The 21,253-nt window shown below is 38.8% G+C and overlaps 1 protein-coding gene across 1 annotated transcript in view; it reads right to left on the minus strand.

Annotated features, from left to right (window-relative positions):
* The window catches only part of EGLN1 (egl-9 family hypoxia inducible factor 1), a 34,089-nt gene that overhangs the window by 4,280 nt on the left and 8,556 nt on the right, over positions 1-21,253 (minus strand). Inside the window, exons 2-4 of the mRNA XM_014874379.2 lie at positions 3,865-3,984; positions 1,639-1,775; positions 261-328 (exon numbers count right to left, since the gene is read on the minus strand). Coding sequence (XP_014729865.1) covers positions 261-328; positions 1,639-1,775; positions 3,865-3,984 — 325 coding nt within the window. The remainder of the gene's footprint in view (positions 1-260; positions 329-1,638; positions 1,776-3,864; positions 3,985-21,253) is intronic.

The following is a 21,253-nucleotide window of genomic DNA, read 5'->3' on the forward strand; positions in this document are numbered from 1 at the left end:
ACAAGAGTAGGGAGAAACTGTATCCCCCATGTAAAAATACTGAGCAGCTTCAGGTCTCAGAGAAGGGTAAGCAGGACAGGCATTGACCCGGATTTCACAAATCATTGTCCAGGAGGAGATCAATCCCTGGGTCACCTTCCTTGTAAAACCTAACTTGAGTTATGCTACTTCCTTTTTGTGCAGAGGGTGGGCTAAGGAGATGAGGCTAGACTTAGCTATTCTTCAACAAAAAAGCAACAATGATATTAAGAAGAGCTTACCTGTTAGATATTTTACTTTAGCTCGTGCTCTTTCATCTGCATCAAAATACCACACTGTTATTGCGTACCTAAGGAAAAGCAAGAAAAAAGAACTCCTGAACTATGAAGCAAAATACCAGTGAAGCACTTGACATGAAACACAACCTAAATTAAATGATACTTCTGCAGTCTGACAAGAAAAGTTTTCATAAAGCATGCAGTGGGTTTGGGGTTTTTTTCCTACTAGTAGGTATTATCTGAAAAGTCATTGAAAGGGTGACACTGATGCTCTAAGTTTACACTCTTTTTCCTAATAAGTTGCTATTATGGTTCTTGCCCAGCATGAAGTCTCTGCCCACATCACCTTGCCCTGTGACCTCATCTTTTTACTAGGTCAAGTTCATCACCGAGTCACACTGCAGGATCACCTTTTTTTTGGACATTTGCCACATGGGACAATTAACTACCCCTTCTTACATGGCTCCTCTGGTTTTCCACTGCCCATACAGGATTTAAATACAAAATGCCAGCTATTGAGAAAAGACTTTAAGGAGCTTTAGTAAATGGCATTTCATCCTCTGACTCTTCTGGGAGTAGAAAGGGGGAGGGGAAAGCAGTACAGCTTCTGGAAAAACTGCAAGAGGATGTGCTGAAGGCAGTTTCAAGTTACTTCTTGCAAATGTAGTTGTGTTATCTCACAGCTCCAGTCAATGTTCAGTGCTCTGGCCATCCAAACATGTTAAAACATGGGCAAGAGGAAGTCTGGATCAATCATTCAAATGATTTACCTATTACCACTATCTGGAAATGTCACTTATGTGGGGACAGTGAATGTGGGTACCTTTAGCATCAACCACTGCCCTGCACCGAGGGACAAAAGAGAGATCAAGTTCCCCTGTGTGCTTCAGACTGGGAGCAGCTCCTCCAGTACTCCATAAAAATATTTGTGTATCAATGGCTGTTTCTGTTCCACAACCCTCACCTAATTCCCAAATTAGGATGTGGTAGCTTAGTTTGAGAATTACCATTTTCTGATAGCTCCCTCCCAACAAGAGGGAACATTAAGCTGAAGTACCCAGTCAATCTGCCAGTAACACAGTAGGGTGCTAAGGACAAAGGGAAGGGAAAAGGGTGTAAAGCCACTACAGAGAAATAATGAACTGGCTAAGTTGGGGTGCTTACGGCTCTGTGTGCTCCCACCCAGTTCTGCCAAGCACACCTCAGGAGGTTTTCTCAAAATAAGAGATCAGGCAACACTACAAATTCAGCAACACAGTGGAAGCCTCATCATCCATTAGCAGAAACAACTCTCCTTTCTGTCAGGTCATAACTCACAGTGTCACTAATTTCTCATTTCTTTCTAGGACAGGCATCATGCAGCAGAGTCCATCACTCCTACCTTGTAGCAAATGCTGGCTGTACTTCATGAGGGTTGCGGCGATCAGACCAGAAGAATAGCAGTCTATCAAATTTGGGTTCAATATCAGCAAATTGGGCTTTACCTTCTGGAAATATCCGAAGGATGCCTCCACTTACCTACAAATGAAATATTTTCAAACAATGCTTGAGAGCCATGTCTCATTGTATTTAAAAGTCCAGAATATCACATTTGAAAATATTTCAGACACTTGGAACTGAACAAAAGCCTTTATTAGGTGCTACAGAAATTATGAATCGATGGCTTTTCTGTCAATACATTTAATTTTACAAAATGTTCAACACATTTTTCACTGAGTGATTTCAGAATGCTACGTGCATTCACGTTTAAGTAAAAACTGTGAGCTTAGATGGGGGGGGTTGATGCATTACCTATTAGCAAAAAAAAAAAGGACAAGACTGACTGATATTACACAGGTGGCTAAAAACACCCTGATATAGGTTGGAGAAACATTTTATTTCACACCTGAGTTTCACCTTTCCCCATTAAAGAGATTATTTCATTTAACTGTGATATAAGTTTAAGTGTAATTAAAATTAGGAAAGAGTGGGAAACTTCAAACTAAAGCTTGAATCTGTACTAGTCAAGGTCAATTTAGATCTCTTCCAGGTTCTGAAAACAGTTGAACCTACTTGTGTATGTCTGGAAATAAACACAAGTAGGTGGGGTTAATTATATTTAAGTCACATTAACTTCTTCCTACTGAGGGTGTTGATGTTGTTAAATCTAACTATAGATGGCAATCATGGACCTTCATGTTGTAACAGACATAACACTGCAAGTACTAACAAGGCAATTTGATATAAATGACAGGGGCATTTGTGATCTCAGTCAACAAACAAATGACAATTTAGATCCATTTCTTCTCCTAAAGAAAGTTTGAGATTCTTTTTTTCAATAAACAATATACTTGGTAGCATATTAATTTGTAATTTAAAATAGATTCTGCAGGAAATTAATGCCTTTGTTCATAAATTAAATATCCAGCTAGTAAAATTTTCACAATTACTGTGAAAATGCAGTTTGTTTGACTTCTACACTCTGGTATGTATTCTTTTTTTTTTTTTCCCCCCCAAGAGAGAAACCATAAATCAACTAAAAATGCCCCAAAGCTGCACTTCAAAATTTTTAGCACAATCAGTACATTTATATGCAAAGATGCTATCACGGCAAAAGAATTCTTTTTTAATTATAGGATTCAATTTGACATGTCAAAGGAGCACATCAGAAAGCTTGAAGTGCATCCATCTGACTCAGCTTTCTGATCTACCAGTTTTATGCAAGTATGTTATGAGGGGAAAAATGAAAAATAACAACTCTCATCTGCAATTTGTGCTATCCATATCTGGTGCACACAATGCACAGAATCTGACTGCTCCTATGTACTTTTCCCCATGCTACTCCCCTAGCATGATGAAGTATCAGTAGTTTTAGCTTGTTTTTTCCCCCATACACTATGAGAATAAACTTCTCCATCATTAATGGCAGAGAAATCAAAGAATTAGTAAATTATCTTTGCATGACTCTTTCATGGTCTCAATACTGCCATTTAGCTACATATGTTCTTCAAATCTACCAAGTCCCACTGAACCACTAGGAAAATCCTTACTAAAAATTCACTTTATCATAGCCACTAGTAATAGACCACTTGACCTGTGGTATAAATCTGTTCTACACCCTGTATCTACAGTGATACAAGACCTGTGCTGCTTTGAACTATACTGATGTAGCAATGACTGTAATACTTGGCTTATCTGAAAATGCTCTCAAGCTACAGCATCTTTCTTTTTCTAAGCATACTCAAATAAGCAATCTAGTTGCACAAACAGTAAACTCAAGACTCAACAGGAATATAAGGAAAAATTAAATTAAGAACATATGAAATTGCCTCTCTCTTTATGTATAGGGAGGCATTTACCACTTTCCTTCAATCTTACTGTCAAGAAGGTCCTGTTGATATAATTCAAAGCCTTAAAAATAAAAAATGCTTCCACTCTATCTGCTCTCACTAACAACAGAACTAGGGAGGCAAAGGATACCCACAGTTAACATAATGTAAAAACACAATTAAGGCACAGAAATAAGGACATGAACAAAAACCTTAGGCAAAGGTGCAGCAAGAAGTGTGTATATATATATATGTACGTATGTATGTAGAAAGCATTTTAGAAAGAAATTATTGCATACCTTGGCATCCCAGTCCTTATTAAGATAATATATACATGTAACACATCTTCCATCTCCATTTGGATTATCAACGTGGCGCACATATCCTGTTCCATTGCCTGGATAACAAGCCACCATAGCCTGGAGTCAAAGAATCAAATACAAGAATTACTTTTATCTCTGTGTGTGGGAGAAGTCTACACTTTATCTATATTAATTCTTAAGTCATTAATACATAAGCAATAGAAAAATTAAACCAGAAATAATGTGCAAAGACATTTTTTAGCGGTGTTTACTTTCTAGTTAAAAACTGCTTTAGAACACTAACAGATGTTAACAACAAAGACATGAAAGACACTGAGAGGAACACTTAATTAAGGCACGGAAGGTGGGGCTACTCTCATATTGTGACTAATCATTCAGATTTCCCTCCCCTGAATGACACAGGAGAGAGGAAGAATGTCTTGTGTGTAATTTAATAGCTTCTCCTTGTGATAAGAAATCTTCCAGGCTCAAGTTCAGACAGCTATCTTTTTATCTTTTTTTTTCCCCTGTGTTTCCAATGCAAAGAATTCCTTCTCAAAAAATGTTGTCAAACTTTTATTTTTAGGAGATTTTTAGACAAAATCAGTAGCCCATGTTACTTGATCACTGCGAGGGAATTCTTGGGCTTGTGTTTTGTCCTGTACATAGGAGGTCTTTGAACCTTTGTTGAAACAAACCTACATGTACAACAAAAACATCCTTTTTAGTCAAGAAGTGAGAAATGGAAAACAGACACCGAGCAGTAATCTGCAATAACCTTCTGACATCAAACGACTCCCAGTACAGCAGTGTATTAAACTTCCCATGCTGCACTTTGCTCAGCTGACTTGAAAGACCCCTGGAAGGCGATTTCTGAGTCTTCAGACATGCGGATGTGCGTGTGAAACAAAGTGGCCCTTGCTCCCAGATGGCCTGATTAGCTTGATTAGCTATCAGAGCACATGGCTGCTTCGTTGCACAGCACATCCCTGCATCTTTATGCCTTTGCTAGAAATAACAATTATTTCAGTTTTCTCAAAGAAATCAGAACAAAGTTTTCCAGGTCAAGTCACTCATTGCCACCACAGTACTCAGATGTCTGCACTGACAACATCCTACCTGCAAGAAATTGCAGCATGAATTAAAAAAAACAAACAAACAAAAACCAAACAAAAAGGTGAGTTTCTACCAACAAAGCAACATACTGCTAATCTCAATGACTGCCTGCTGTATGAAAAAAATGTAAAAACTTCCATAAACAAATATTCCTGTCTAGATTTAGCCTTGTTAAGTTAGAATTCTAAGTCAGACCTCTGCATTGCAAACTCTTTCATCTCTCATGTAATACACAAAAAATATTTTCCCAATAAAGCGATTCTTTTGCTTTATACTGGCAATTTTTATTTCCTCCCCCATCTCCCCCCCACTTTTATATACTATAAATAAGCTTTCCAGAGTTTTTATTATTTGCAAGCATTGAGGAATACATTCAGTTCAGGTAGCTGAGTAAACTGTGCTTTGTGCAAACTGAGAAACTGTTTCAAGTACTTGCAGTTCAATCAGTAAAATATTTGCATATCGCATGTAAGCAGAATGGATTTTGCTACAGCACCAACCTTTCAAAAATCTTTATTTTCATATATACTCTATTAACAGAAACAGCAGTTTTCAGTAGCTATGTCTAGTCAAAAATTAGAACACAGTATTTGCCAAGTTGTAAGCCTGTGACTTTAAAGAATCTTAAAAATAAAGCCAAACTTCATTCACATCATTTGAAAGTGACTACACTGCATGAAAGGTAATCAAAAATACAAAATTCAAATATATTTCTAATTTTGATTAGGTGCTTCAGCTTCCCAACCTCTTTATTGTAATCATAATGCCTTTACCATTACAGGACTCATGTTATGAAAATGTTACACTTATCAAGAATGTGATCTAATATTTGGCAAAGTCATGACTTATCAGTTTTGCTGCAGGAAGATAAACCCGCAGAAATCAAAACAGAGTTAAAGATACCAAGTAATGTAATAGAGTTCTGTAATTTCCTTTCTTAGGAAGGGAAAAAAGAGGAAGAAAACAAAAGCAAAGCTGGGCTGGAAGAGGAAGATACTTGGTTTCCACTGAAAGCCAACACTCTTGACAAAAAAAAAGTCCCATGTACCACATAAATCCTACCAAGTTCTCATGGAGCATGAACAGTGCTGAAAGCAGATCCAGGTCCAATTCTGTAACAGTATTCCTAATAACAGGAAAGTTTTAATTTAAGAGGCTTTGCTGAGACATATCATGCAAATTAAACCCTGACACTAACTGTTGCTCAGTATCTGTGTGAAAACAGCTACTAAAACTCTCTCAGAACGAGGAGAACTTAGAGATCAAGCAGCTAGAGCAACGTCAATTCTCGCTTTAATCATGAGGAGCTAAACTCCAAGGCAACAAAACAATATTTCACACCACACTGCTGAAGAAAAAGAGGACCAGCAACAGTTTTTGTAAAGTCTGGGGAAACAGCAGTTGTCACCAACTTCACATAACGAACAGACATACTCATTTTATATAATAATTTGAGTCTAAAATACTTTCAGTGTTTAAAAAGACCTCTTGTTTTTGACTTTAGAAATTTCTGAAATTTCTCCTATCATCAACTCCAAGTGACGAGAAACAGTTTTGCTGCGATAACTTATCTAATATGTATTTGTTATAGCACTGAGAATGACTCAGCCCTTAGCAGCAAATTGGAAAGCAAACAAATTTGCAACTAAGCTGCTGCAGCATAATATACATTGCTTTTGCTGTATCCCCAATTACGTGATGATAAGGAAAGGTACAAAATGTAACAATTTATAGAACATGGGAAATACATTGCTTTGTGCAACAGCATGAAGTGAGTTCATGCCAAACTGTCATGTAGTACAAAATTACCACATGGAAAGGACAAAGAAGTGGTCCACATAAATAACGAAGCCTTTGTTGTTGTTTTAACATTTTACACTATAAATAAGCAAGAAAATGCATGTATTTCAAGAATAGAGAAAAACTTGTGTCTGTGGTATTTTTTTTTCAAACACTGTTAGTGGCAGTCAGTACAGCCAGGCATTTGAGACCTGAAATTCCAAGATTCCCTAACATTTTGGGCTATGAACAATAAAGTTGCTAGCTTTCCAAAACAAAGAACCACTCATCTCATCAGCTGTCCCATAAAAGTAATCTCAAACGTTAACTCAACTCAAGGTATTACTTGCATTTTCTTAACAGACAAGGTGTCTGTAATGCCCAAGAAGGACAAAAGAGAAATTTCTAAGAATTCAGTAATCTTTCTGCAAAAAACGTATCTAAGTCCACACTGGATTTGTTCATTCACAGGATTCCTGTGCCAACACTTTCAATGTTAACCTCCTTTAACCCAAGAGCATTCTGTTTTAGGCTGAACACTCGTGCCTAGCACATGAGCGCTGTCCTAAGATACCCCCTGGAATTCATGAGTAATCAAGAAAGCATGAAAGTGCCACCCCCCACACTGGTATCTGCCCAACTTGTGTCTATCAAACCTGAAGTACTCACACGCAAGAGCTCCTGCTGATCACTCATTTGCATACAGATGTTCTGTTTGCAAATGTTCTAAGTCCAGAAAATAAGGCCATCAGCTCGAATAAGCAACATTAATTTGTTAACAGAATTAATTGAAAACATAGATTTTTTGCTACAAATAGGCATCCCTAGTGTGTCAGACATTACTCTAATTAATAATAAAATGCACAAAGGTAACATGAGTGGGAATAAACCATAGTCCATACAGTTTTTTTCACTATGTAAAGACACATCAGCTAAGACTCAGCCCTGGGAGGCACAGCACAACAGTGCAGATGAAAACATGATTCCATTTGGGACTAGTCTCAGTCTCCTTTCACACAGAAGTATGACAGCCTTTCCCATCTATAAAGAAGGAAGACTTGCAGGTAAACAAATGGAAGCTTTCTCTTCTATCCTGTCCATTCCCCTCACTGCTGGAGGCCTGCAAGCTTAGGTATCATTCCTTAAAAAAAAGGAAACATTAAAGCAAACTTTTAGGAAAGAGAGGAGAATACCAGTAACATGAGAACACAAAATTCCCAAAGAGGGGGAAAACCCCCAAAACCACAAACATATAATGGAGAGGATGCGTGTTCTATTAATATATTAAATAAATATATTAAATATATTAATATTTAAACTTTATTGTTAAGCTCAGACCAAAGCTGCATCAGTCAAGGAGATGTCACTTTTGCTGTTTGCTGAAGGAACTGCAAATCTCAGTGACCAAAACAAGATGTCTAAATGCAAGACCGATGACTTCCTACCAAAATTTATCAGACGTGTTCACAAAGACTTCACTGGAAATCCTTGGCATGGGACATCTGACAGACTATTCAAAGAAACAGAAAAACCTCACACACCACTGCAATGAAGAACCAAAGAAAAATAAAATTAAATTTAAAAATTACTCAGCCCTGCTTGATCTGTGATGCATTTCTATTTCAAAAATTTATTAATCCCTGATAAACAAGAGTTCTGAGGAAATACACCTCACTTTAAGCACACATCAGGCTATGTTTTTTTCACAAGTTGAACAAAGTAACAGTCGGATCACAGGAACAAAAGACTGGTTTAGTATCACCTTCTGTGAACAGGATCAAGATTACTAACATGTTAGCTTGGCTTGGATTCATAAGTCTTCTGCAAATCCTTCACAAGCACAGACAGAAACTAGCAACAGGAAGAAAATGTAAACAAGAAGAAGCTCCTATCAGCCTTACCCAAAACAGAGCAATCTAAAAAAGGGTAAAACAAAACTGAAACACAGTTAATCTAAGTATTTCTAGACTAACTTCCACCTGAGTAAAATTTCCTGCTGTTATCCTCCGTGGTTTGGTAAGAAAGGCTAGAGAATTAAGTCTTCACACACATCAACACTGTGAAACTAGAAAAGCTGAAGAGAAATATCAAGCCCTGCAAAGATTTCTTATTAAAAATTCATGCCTTGCAGTCATGGTCAACTGGAGAACATGCAAGAGGAAAGTAAACTGCTACTCAGCAGCTTAAAAATTAAATCAAGGCATTACACATCCTTAAGAGAAGAGAGGAATCCTTAAGTTAGAATTAAAATAAAGAAAAAACTGACATGTTGCAGCAGTTTTGAATCACAGATCTTTAAGTTAATCTTTCTCTTAATATTAAATTACCACTACAGCCATTCATAGCAAAGGAGTTAGGAATCATTATTTTCTTTTGCATTTTTCTCTGCAGATATGGTAAACCCTCAGCTGCAGAGTGAAGGAAAGAAAACCCCAAATACCAAAACAGAAGCCAACAATTCCCCACCACCCAAACTAATAAACCCTGACTATAGCATGCATCTGCTATTTGTGCCATCTTCTTGCAAGAGCAGAGTAAGCCGCTTTTTCAGGAAAAGACCCAAGCAACTGAAGGCAAGAATGACAAGCAGAGGTCACCCTCTCAGGTATCTTGCAAAGTTTTAACAGCAAAGTTGAAAAGCTTGGCAAAGTGAAGGCAAACTGAATTAGGAACAGAGATGAAAAATGAACTTAAACAGGAAGGGAGAGAGGAAAAACTGAGAGTCGACATAGCTGCTTACACTATTAATAGAATCAGCACACAGCTATGTACATGGATTACATCTTCCATGACCTTCTAGGGAGTTCAGTAACCCGACCTACCTCCCTCCTTCCCAGGCTTTTCAATGCAATGGCCAAGACAAGACATCGACTTGCTTTGGATAGAACCACATTTCATTAGCATACAAAATCAAGCAACATAACATACCGTACCATCAAAGGTTTGGCACTGTATATTAATACCTTTATAGATTGCTTATTTTTAACTTGCCAATCAGATGCTGATTTCCCAGGCTAAATTTCAGAAAAAAGCTCTGCCAACCCAGCAGTTAATTCCTCCTCAAGTCATGTCTTTATTCCTGTCTTCGTTTTTATGCAACATTTACCTGCTCATGACATTCACTTCAAACAACCTAATAAACTAACACAAGCCATAAGGCAGCAATTTTCATGCTGGTTCAGTGGCTACATTCAGCCGAGCTCTCTAGAGCCAGAACAGCCACGTAAAGTTTGGATCCAAACAGCTTGAATGTAACCATGGTGCCACCGTGCAAAAACCAGCTCAGGTATTTTTCACTGTAGCAACATCTAGTTTGGTAATCTACCATTCAATTCTAATTGTGCTCAACAGCAGGAACACAAAAAGTTAATTTTCAAGTGTCCTTCCTTTAATCCATGCATGCCAGTAAGTTCCAAGAAATGCTCTTCAGCTCTTGAATTGCTGAAGAAATGTGCATACAAGTCTAGATGATTTCATCAGTTCTTACACATGGCACAGGAAAAAAAAACAACAAAAAACAGAATTGCAGATGCTTAAGTCTGATATTCAGGAAACGACTGTGCATGTGGGATGTGCTTACACCTTGATGATACATCTAACAAATAAAAAATAGGGTAGAGAAGTTCAAGCAAGTATCAAACAAGAGGCATTAACTAAGGGGAAATGGTGTTGATTCTCAGGACAGCAGAAGGCATGTTGCTTGCATGGAGGTTTTGACTGAGCCCTGAGGCGAGCAGGGCAATTGCAGAAATAAATCTCCAAAGGTGAGCCCATGAGCAACTGAAACCAGTGCTAAAGACAAACATAACAGGAAGATCAAAAAACCATACTTCTCAGGTGAAGTTCTGCAGCTCTCACTGCTACTAAATTGAGATAAAAGTGCTTAAACGTTAATGAGTTTTTCTGCTCTCCTTATAGCTCAGCTTGTAAAGCTGCAAGTCTCAAATCTCCAAAGGCAAAGAGAGGGCTGAGACACCTTACAAATGACAAAGAAAAAGAAAGATTGTATCTTTTGTAACACAACACAGTGGCATTTTCCAGGCAGCTAACCAGGTTAGGTGGGACATGCCTATTCTCAAAACTGTGCCAGTTTAACCAAAAGGTGCTCTTTCAAAATTGCGTCAGTGAAGGCACTGCAAATACAGACACAGTCCTTCAATCTTATGAAGGTCTAGTTTCCATTAACTTAATCTAACTGCTTATCAGGAAAAAAAAAATTGAGTTCAATGTAAAAATGTACACAGAGAGCTGTGCACTGGCTTAAATAGAGTAATAATAATAAAAAAGTGAAGTTTATCTAACATATCTCTGAATACTGACAATGTCTTAAGTCTAAGCTACCTGCATTCCCTAAAAAAAAAAAAAAAAAGAAATAAAGCAAAAAAAGCATTTATATAAACACATCCAAGATATGTCACTGCTTCAAAGCAGTAATGCAGTAATAGCTCCCTCCCTTAACGTTCAACATAACACATTCTGCTATTTTTGATATCAAAGTCTACTGCAAACTTAAAAAAAAGTTCAACAACACAGAACACACAAACAAAAAAAACCAAGGTATATTTAATTGAGGCTTCCCAAAGAAAGTAGATGAAAAGCACTGTCACCAGAGGCAGAAAGTTCACTCTTACAAGCTGAGGAGCAAACACAACACATGACTTTGCAGCTAGGAAGGGTCTAAAGCATAATTTGATTTGTGTCTGCCTGCATCCGTCTATAGTATGATTAAATAAGTTGACCAATACATTTCAGATTCAAACAACTGTTGAATAATGTTAAATATGTTTCTACAATTGGCAGGCCCCCATGGCTAACTCCTGGCTCCCTTCAAGAGAAGCAGACTCATGACTCACTGTTTTGGCGCTGTATAAAAATTGGACAAAGAAGTAAGTCAGTCAACACAAATTTTAAGAGTCTGCTTTTAATTTAACACCGTAATTGCTTTGAAATTAATAAAACCATTTAGAAAATAAGTACTTTGAAACTTTTTCCCCAAGATGGAGCAGAGCTTTCTGCTCCTGCATGAGACTATTAAATTTCCTAGTTTCATCACTGCCCATTCAAAAAGGGCACAGAGCAGAAACATCTTAAAGAACTAAAAATATCGTAACACTAAAGCAAATTACAACAGTGCACTAAAATGAAGTTAAGTCTCATTCAGCTACATCACTTAAAATATATTCTGACAGCACTTTGTGCACACCAGATTTCCAGAGCGAACCACATGACATCAGCAGGCACACTGATGCAGAACACACAAAAAAGCATGGCTATCTATTTTTAGATATTATGTATCATCAGTGAATTTTTTCAGTTGTGTGAGATCTACTGGGTAAACTTTCAGTAACAACTGGACTCAACGTTAAGGGGGTCTTTTTCAACCTTAATGATGCTGTGACACAGCACCTTAAAAACAAAGCATGCACATTAGCCCAAACATCAAGGCTGAGGACTTCTTAGCACCAGGAGAGGCTGGGAAGGAAGAAACACTAAGGATTACAAGAGGTGGTTGGTTTTTGTTTTTCTTTTTAAACCAACCCTTACTGTGAAATTCTGTGAAACTAACTGTGAAAGTAAATGGCTGAGAAATTTGCCATTTAAAGAATGTCACTGTCATCTCTGCCATTCTCTCTTCAAAACCATACATACTGAGAAGCCTAGATTCTCTTTCCTATAGAAGACAAACCATACACAATTATTTTGCTAATTACTAGGAGGGAGATTCATTTCTTTCTTAAAACTGTAATTTTGTTTCTGTTTTAGGGAACAAAATAGCAACATAACCGAAATTTAGCTTGTAGGAAAGGTATCTTTATATAAATTTGAAGGTTGCACAACTGCATGGGAAAAGGATTGTGTGTTTAGTACTACGGTTAGCCAGATACTTAAGGAACTTGCAGTGCACAAGTACTTCCAACAAATGTTCATGTAGATGTAGTAAAATGTCCAAATCTAGACCTCAGGTACCACCTCTGGATTTTAACCACAGAAAGATTTACTATCATAAACAGTATGCCAAGGAGAATAATTTAAAAACAAGTTTTAATGCTATTTTCAAGGGAACATACGTGATTCAGCATGCCCAAAGAATTCCAAACTTCACACCATATACTATAGGGTTCACTCCTACTATTAGAGTCCAGACAGTTTTTTGAAATTATTTATGTATTACAGAAAAAGAAGCAATTATGCACTGAAATGCTATTAGACATTTATTTATGGACAGGTTCAATTTATATTAGCACTGCATAGAAGTCTGACTAAGGTTTAAAGCCAAACAGCAATGAGCAGCCTGTAATATGCTTTCAAACCACCTACAATTTAAATGCAAGAAATGCTGACTCTGCCCATGCTACTTTTTATGGGCTTTCACACATAAACTGTCTCCATCCAAGCTTTTCTTTACAATCCCACTGCAGTCCTGTAATAGGGCCTCTTTCCCCGCTGGCATAAACAACACTTAGGGGTTTTGTTGTTTTAACCAGATCACCCAGTGTATCCAGTTCAAATGCACGCAGGCATTAAACAAATCTACCGGTATTCCAGCTGTCTCAGTTCCCACCAGTCCTCGGGCAAAGCCCTGAGGAACAGCTGAGGCCATGCAGCACTACAGACTGATCATAAACACGAGGAGCAGGACTGCTGATGTTGGCATGCCAAGTCGGAAAAGTGACTCCTAAACCCACCCTTCTCTCTATGTCCCAGCAGAGCCAGCCGTGTCATTTCAGGTTAAGGAGGCATTCTGCTGCAGCAAGGAGGCTGTACTGGCTCCGTGGGGAACTCCTGAAGGAGAGTGGCTCAGGAACGAAATGTATTTGCTCTAGGAGCAAATTCAGCAGCCTCGTGAGCACGAGAAAGATCTGAACGTCCCCAACACTGACTCCAGGGAGGAAAAAACACCTGAGGAAACTGTCTGTGCTTGTCTGGCTGATACAAAAGCCCCACTGTCTTCTGAAATGCCAATTCAGCTGACCATACAGTGAGCTTATGTTCATGGTAGCAACACGATCATCTATAGCTCAGGACCTCTTGCAGAGCACCTTGGTGCTGCTTGAACCGGCTTTCTCCCAATCTCTCCAATGATCACAACCAGGGGCTCAGGAGACTAGCGTGATGGAAAAACACATCACTCTCATGCCTTGGAAAAAATAGAACATGCTGCATTATCGACTATAAATTGGTTAAAATGGACCCATCTGGTTTGTTCCAAGTCTGTTTGTACTTGGCATTAGGAAGCTACTATGAAGAAAACCAATCTAATAAAAAAAGTTACCTCTATTCATCTTTGCCACTATTTCAACAACAAAAATAGTATTTTATATCTAAATAAAGTATTTTATATATAAATTATATATATAATTTGAACATATAAAATTATTCACCCCTCCTAAAAGGCAAGTAGCTTCTCCACAGATTAGTCCTTTCTTGTGAACAACAACTAAAAATGTTAAGTGACAAGACTTATCAAATCAAATTGGTTATGACTGTCTATAACTCAAGTATTGTGGTTAGAAGTCGCATGCTAACCTCAGACTCCAAATTTCCCACTCTAAAAATCAGAAGGTGATGGAATCCAAACTCCACACAAAGTGGTGATGCAAGCAAAAAGCCATGGTGTACAAAACTGACAGGAACAGGAAAGCTTCTTTTTAACTACTTGTCACTGAGACTTCCCCCCACTTCCGAGGCATTCAGAAGTCAAAAATCTCAGTATCAGCTGTGTTAGCATGTAGCCAGCACTTACATACTCTTTAACCTTCTTAAAAGCACAGTATTTAGTAAGAAAGTTAAGTACACTTTTCCACACCCCATCTAGAAATAATGGATTTCAAGACAGGATACACACATCTCCTTTTTTCATGTTTCTGCAGAAAGGTTTATCTGTATGTCCCCAAAAATCCAATCAGTAGAAACCTTCCTGGTAAACCAAAGGAAAGCTAGGGCTTTGCAATCTACAGTACTCACTGGTGAGAGATTGCAGGATTAAGCAATAGTAGCCTAGATGAGAGGTGTCACGTCAGACCAAGAGAACTGCTCCACAGCACATATTTATGCAACCTACAGGCAAGATCTGCAGAGCTTAAGTAAAGCCTGCTCCCAGCTTAACGTTGTGCCAATTAAAGGAAAAAAAAAAAGAAAAAAAAAGAGGCAATAAAATAATGGATGGCGAAGTGTTTGCCTCAGTCTGCAAATAACCCAAAACAACTCATACCCAAGGTATGAACTCATCATCAACTCAAGCAACAGCAGTAGAATTTACTGATTAAACAATGTACAGTGAAATGAAAGGAAGATGAAGAAAGTAGACACAAGAAGGAATGGCAACACTGACAAAATTCTGCAATATTGAAAGGGGGAAAGTAACACCGAGTATCACAAAAACTAAGGAAGAAACAGAACAGCAGCCAATTCTAAAAATCTTAGATTCCAGATTTCTATATAATCAACTTCCCCTTCAAGTCAGCAAGCAATCACTTCAGATTTCAGGATTGATCGAAATAGTCTTTTAGGCAGACACTATATTTTTAAATAAAATTTCTACATAGTTATTGAAAATAAACAACAGAGCTCCTAAAACATGCATCTAGTATTGCACACTAACACTGAGTAGCAGTTTCTAAATAGGAGACTTCAAGAAATTATCTGTGGGCAGCTAACTGATTTACTACTATGTGTAGTAAATGGCTCTGTATCTTTATACTAAAGACACTACAGATCCCAAAACTTTTTTTGTATCCTCAAAAAGTCACGCTCGTTTAGAGATGAGCAACCAAGAAGAGGAAAGCTGATTTTGAAGCCAGAGAAAGGCTGTAGGGAAGAACAGGGAGGAAGGGGAGGAGTGGGCAAGGACCCGTGGACAGTGGATGCACTTGCCAACCATGTGCTGCAGTAATGAAGGGAGCAAGTGCCACAGCACTTTTATTTGCATTTTTATTTGGGTTTTAATTGCGACTGCCCTGCTACTAACCCCGTGAAATCAAGCTGCAAGCACTAACGGGTGAGATACCTCAGCAGGCCTCAGCTGTAATTGTTTTTGGGTGTCTTCCAGTCCCTTAATGAAGCACACCACAAAACATCTTGGACATCGAAGGTTACTCTCAGCACAGAGATTTGCAACCAAAGATAAGAAAAAAGCCACCACTCCATGCACAGCACTGTGCTCATATCCATGTATCTGTATGCAGAAGCCTGCTCACATCATCTGTACTCCAGGTAAAATGCTTGCACGGAGTGGCCTTGCAAAAAGCTACTTACTTCTCTGAATGCCAGCTCTGTCCTCACGCCTATTGATCAACTTACCCCCCACTTGGCACACATACCAATCAATGAAAAGACAAGATATATTTTATTTCCAGGATCAATACAAGCAATGTGATATAGCTACCATGAAGACAACTGAGAGTTACTCCAGAAAACAAGAATTTACTTCCTCTGTAAAGACAACCCCCAATTAAGGGTTCCCAAACCAAGATAACCGTTCCTTAAAAATGAAGGCTAGATGATTAAAAAAAAATACTCTCAAAGGGATTCCATCTTCCCATCACTGGCAATTTCTGTTCCCTACTGAGCCCCTGAAGAATTCCATCACTCTCTCCAGAAAGCTGTTCCCAAAGGGAAGGGATGGGTGGGGGGAGAACACATTGGAATTTTTGCTCTTCAAAGGCAAGTTTTCTCTGGGGTTTTAATATGGAGCTATTCTAAGTTGAATTGCAGAAGTCTAAGTCTCAATGGTGAGGAAGCATCATTTATTACCAGCTTTGTCTTTCAGTGGGTGTGTTCCTTCAAAGTAGCAGGATGTGAGTGCAGAAAGAGCAAAAGACACAGTAAAAACTAGAAATCTGCAAAATTCAAGTTGCTATATGAGACAACTAAACTGAAAATAAAGCCAGTTGACAGTATCTTTATCTCCATTTCATGTCCTGCAGTAGAATATTATTTTCCATCTTTACAAGGTCCTTTATAAAGCTATAGGACTAAACAGGTAAAAATAATGTATGTTTATCTTATTACCTCTTACAATATAATTTTGGCATAGCCTTGGCTCATGAGTGAGACAACTCCCATTTTCTATTTTCACTAAGGAAAATGACAAAGTCAGGACTCCAGTATAGGAACTCCTGTGTTGTTCTTGAGTCTGTGCCAGGTGTTAGGAGGCCTTCAAGAGTCATTACATGTCATTTTGTCCAAGCTATAGTAGAGATTTAATACAAATTTACTCAACCCATTAATTTTAACGCAAACATTAAACATTTTTAAATATAAAGCACTTGAACCATGGATCTTACTTTCAAGGCATTTCATAACAATGAAACAGACAAAGGAGAGGCCAATAAAATAGGAAATTCTAGTTGCAATTTCACTATAGCAAACAAACCTCCTTTTAGCGAAAAATGAGATGTAACGAGCAGGATCCCAGAGGACCTGTACTATTTCTGCATGACCTGGGAAAAGGGGGTGAAGGAGCAGAGTGATGGTCTTTACCTGCAATATGCTGCAGTCCCTCCCAGCCCTGGCTGCAGAAAGGCACACAGAGGGGTGTAAAAAGATACCAACTGCCTAAATAACAAAATGGAAGGTGAAATTCAGGAAGCAGGAAGTGCAAAGAAATACCCCTTGGGGGGAAAACGCCCACCTTTCTTATACAGTGATGACTTCTAAACTGGATACCAGCACTTCAGGAAAAAAATTTAGTAAATACAGGATGTTCTCCCCAGAGCTTCATCTCAGCACAGCATAGGAAGCAACTAAAGTGTCATAAATCACTAAACAAGGAAAGGCAACACAGAATACATCACCCTGCCAGCATAAAAATTCAGGATATATTTGTACTTTAAAATACTGTGCTTCTGCTTACCTTACCTTGATCAGCAGAACCAGAAAAGCTGCACAGAAGTGCAGCAGGAATAACTAGAATCATGAAAGAGTACCCTTTGGATAAACACTAAAAAGACTACAATTCTTCCATTTAGGAGGGAAAGCGTGTCCGCTGACAAAAATGCATGCAAGCAAACGCCAGGCTTTTTTAAAGAATATTACAAGTAAAACTACTGGGAAGTGAGTTTCACAATACAGTCTAGGAGACACTGAAATCACCATCAATGGGTTTTAAACAAAAGGAAGTTCCTTTTCCATCTAATCAAACTGCAGGACTCGCTGTTACAGGATGTTGCAGAGGCCAAAAGTACAAATGGCTTTTAAAACAAGATTACATAAATTAATGGCAAATGTGTCCATCCATCTGCACGTATTACAGGCAGTGGTCTAGATACAACCTCTGTCTCAGAGCTCCTGGATTGCCAGAGGTAGATTACATATGAGAACATAATTTTATATACACTTTGAAGTTTTATATACAGAACAATTATTGACTATTTACAACTACATAATAGTATAAACATGGATCACAAATACTTGTGTGAAATAGATATTTGATAAGAAAGAACTCCCAATGAGCAAATACAAGAAGGCAGCCTGCTAGAACCTGAATCAAATTAGCCAGAGTGCAAAAAGTGTAAGCTTTGAGCAGAGTGGCTCTTCAGCATCTGAACAATAAGAACAGATGGTTCTAAATTTTAGGTTTTGTTTATAGTAAGACTGGATACTCCTCAAAAACGCTTAGCTTTAACCTACAATTCATGGCCTAGCATCTAGTTCATCCAGAAGGTCACTTCAGATGAACACAACTCCATCTGGCTTCAATTTACCACTAGATACATGGTAGGGATGGCCAAGCTGACATCTCCCAAGAGGCACACGGCTCTTATCTCTCTAATGCAGTCCTTGCAGAGGACAGGCCATGGACGAGGTGCCTGTAACTGCTGTACCTGGCAGAGAGCAGCAACTGAGGCAAGCCTCATCCTCTGCACCCCTGCTGGGGCAGCCAGCCTCTCCCAGCCCCTGCTCCTTCTCCCTTCCCTCTCCCCCAACACAGCACTGCAGAACAAGGTCCCCAGGGGAGCCCAGGCAGGATGGAAGTGGGCAGGAGCAGCAAGTTTGTGCGGGGAATACAGATGAAAGAAAATGACTAGAAGGTAGATGGAAGAGGTAAGGATTGTAACTTGAGAGCTGCAGGTTTTTAATTTATTCAACAGCCTGGCAAAATACATAAGCCTGACTCTTAGTTCAAATGTTCTCTCCCCACATTTATCTTTTATAATATGGCGTGGGTGGAATTTTTCATAAGTAAAATAAAACTGCAATGTACCAAAAATACTACTTGACCAGATGTTTGTAACAAATTTACTACATAAGCAAAAATATGTGAAATATGAAAAGTAAAGCACTTTTTGGTAGTTTGTGGCCCTGAAACTGCATATTTCATTTTTCTGGCTGTCTTGAAATAAATGGATAATAGATCATATTACATAACAAGATCATATATACCTTTAAAATCATTTTGGAGAGAAAGTATGAATCCCCTACAGGTAATTGACCTGAATTTCTTAAACGTTTGCTTAAATGAGTCTTGTAAAGTGCACACATGCTTTGTATCAGCAAACTACGCTAGGAAAGCATTGTGCTATCAGCATATGCACATATGAATGGAAAAACAGGCAACTTGGGAGAAAACAGGAAAGAGGCAGCAGCACAGACTTAGTAAAAGTGATCATCTGGATGACCAAAAGGGATCCAAGGCAGGAATATTTCAAACAGTTACATTACTAGCATATTTGACCACAGTGATCCTTTAGGGAGCAAATGACCACTAGTAGGAAGACAGACTCCTGTTAACTTCATTCAGAGATGCAGTAATCAGGACTTATACTGACAGTGCCATTGCTGGAAAAAATATTTTAACAGATTGCAAAACTTGGCTTACTTTGTATCTTTTGCATTTCAAAGTGCGGTATTTTTTTTCCATGGGAGTGCTGAGGTTGGCAGGCACCTCTAGCGATCATATGGTCCAGCCCACTGATCAGAGGTGGGTCACCCAGAGCAGGCTGGCTGACCAGTGATCAGGTTTTGAGTATCTCCAAGGATGGAGACTCCACAACCTCTGTAGCAAGCTGCTTCTTGGTTCATCAAATGGAAAAAGCGTTTCTTATATTTCAATGGATTTTCTTGCATCTCAGCATCCCCACTGCCTTGACACTCAGTGCTGCTGCCAAAAGTCTGGCTCCCTCTCCTTCACTACTCCTGTCAAGTATCTGTACCCACTGGTATGGTCCCCACACACCTTCTCCTCTGCCACATAAACAGCCCCAGCTCTCTCAGTGTTCCCCTGTATGACCTGAAAGAGCAAATCCACCACTATGAACAGTGCTACTGCCTGGTTGATGCGCTGCCATAGAGGGGCCAAAGCACACGCAAATAAGGTTAAGCCAAACAGAGGTACGATTCAGCCAGCATCTATTTCACTGGGCATCATCATCCAGTGTGCCAGCTGAAAAGGAGTCAGTTTAAGATGCCCTTATCAACTGGCCACAGTTTCCTTTCTCACAGCAGTAAGGCTGTATGCCAGCTGCCTGAACAACAATGCAGCAACCACTGAAACTGGAAGGGCCCAATGCCTTCGGCAGAGAACAGACCACACACTGTTCGAATACAGCAGAAGCTGTTGAGGGATCTTGGCATCCACGGCGACGTTTAGCTGCTTGAACAGATGCTTGAACAGGACAGAGAGCAGCAACAAGAGAGATATGTTATTAACCAATGATAAACTGCTTTGGAAGCCTTACACATGTTGCATCCTTGGACTTCTTCACAGCACAGAGAATTTAAACATATGAGGATTGCTGCCTCAAAGTTGGAACAAGTTTTTAATCTATAGCAATTTAAATTCCACATTATCACACAGTCAGGCTAAACTATTATTGAAACTTTTTTGTTTCATGTGACTAGTAGCTTCAAGACTGTTGTAACTATATCACTGCAGCCATCTGACCTACTCAAGCAGTAAAGATAACAAACCCTGGTATACCAGAAGGGCAGCAAACCATAGCCAGACTATGCCCACCAGAGAATCCTGCAGCCTCTGCCACCTCACCACCTCTATCATGTATCACCTCTGTCACCTCAAGAATTTCAAGCTATCAACGGAACAAATTGATGTGAATTGATAATACAAGCTCTTCCTGGAAACAGATTTAAAATATCTTCGTACAAAGACAAATCAAACAAAACAAACAAAACCCAGAAAAAATAAACCAAACCAAGCAAATACATATAAGGCCCTAAAGTATTCAGCATTTACTGCATTTTATAACTTTACAGTCAATGCAACAATTCCTCCACCCTGCTAGAACCAAAAGGAAAAACTTCCTCACTGCGTTCACCTTTGTATCATTTTCAACATCATGTTTGTTTTTGTTGAAACAAAGCAAGGCAGTCTCAGGCTCTGTTCTCACTGCAGCAGATTGAAGTGACACAACACCATCTCCTCAAAGTTGTACATAATTTCTACAATGCAGAATGCCTTCATGGTCAAACTATGTGCTCTAAGCTGGTCTGAGGCTAAGTTAGTGTAAAATTAATCCTTGGGTATTAAATA

The sequence above is a fragment of the Sturnus vulgaris genome, chromosome 3, assembly GCF_052056855.1.
Source record: "Sturnus vulgaris isolate bStuVul1 chromosome 3, bStuVul1.hap1, whole genome shotgun sequence".
NCBI lineage: Eukaryota > Metazoa > Chordata > Aves > Passeriformes > Sturnidae > Sturnus > Sturnus vulgaris.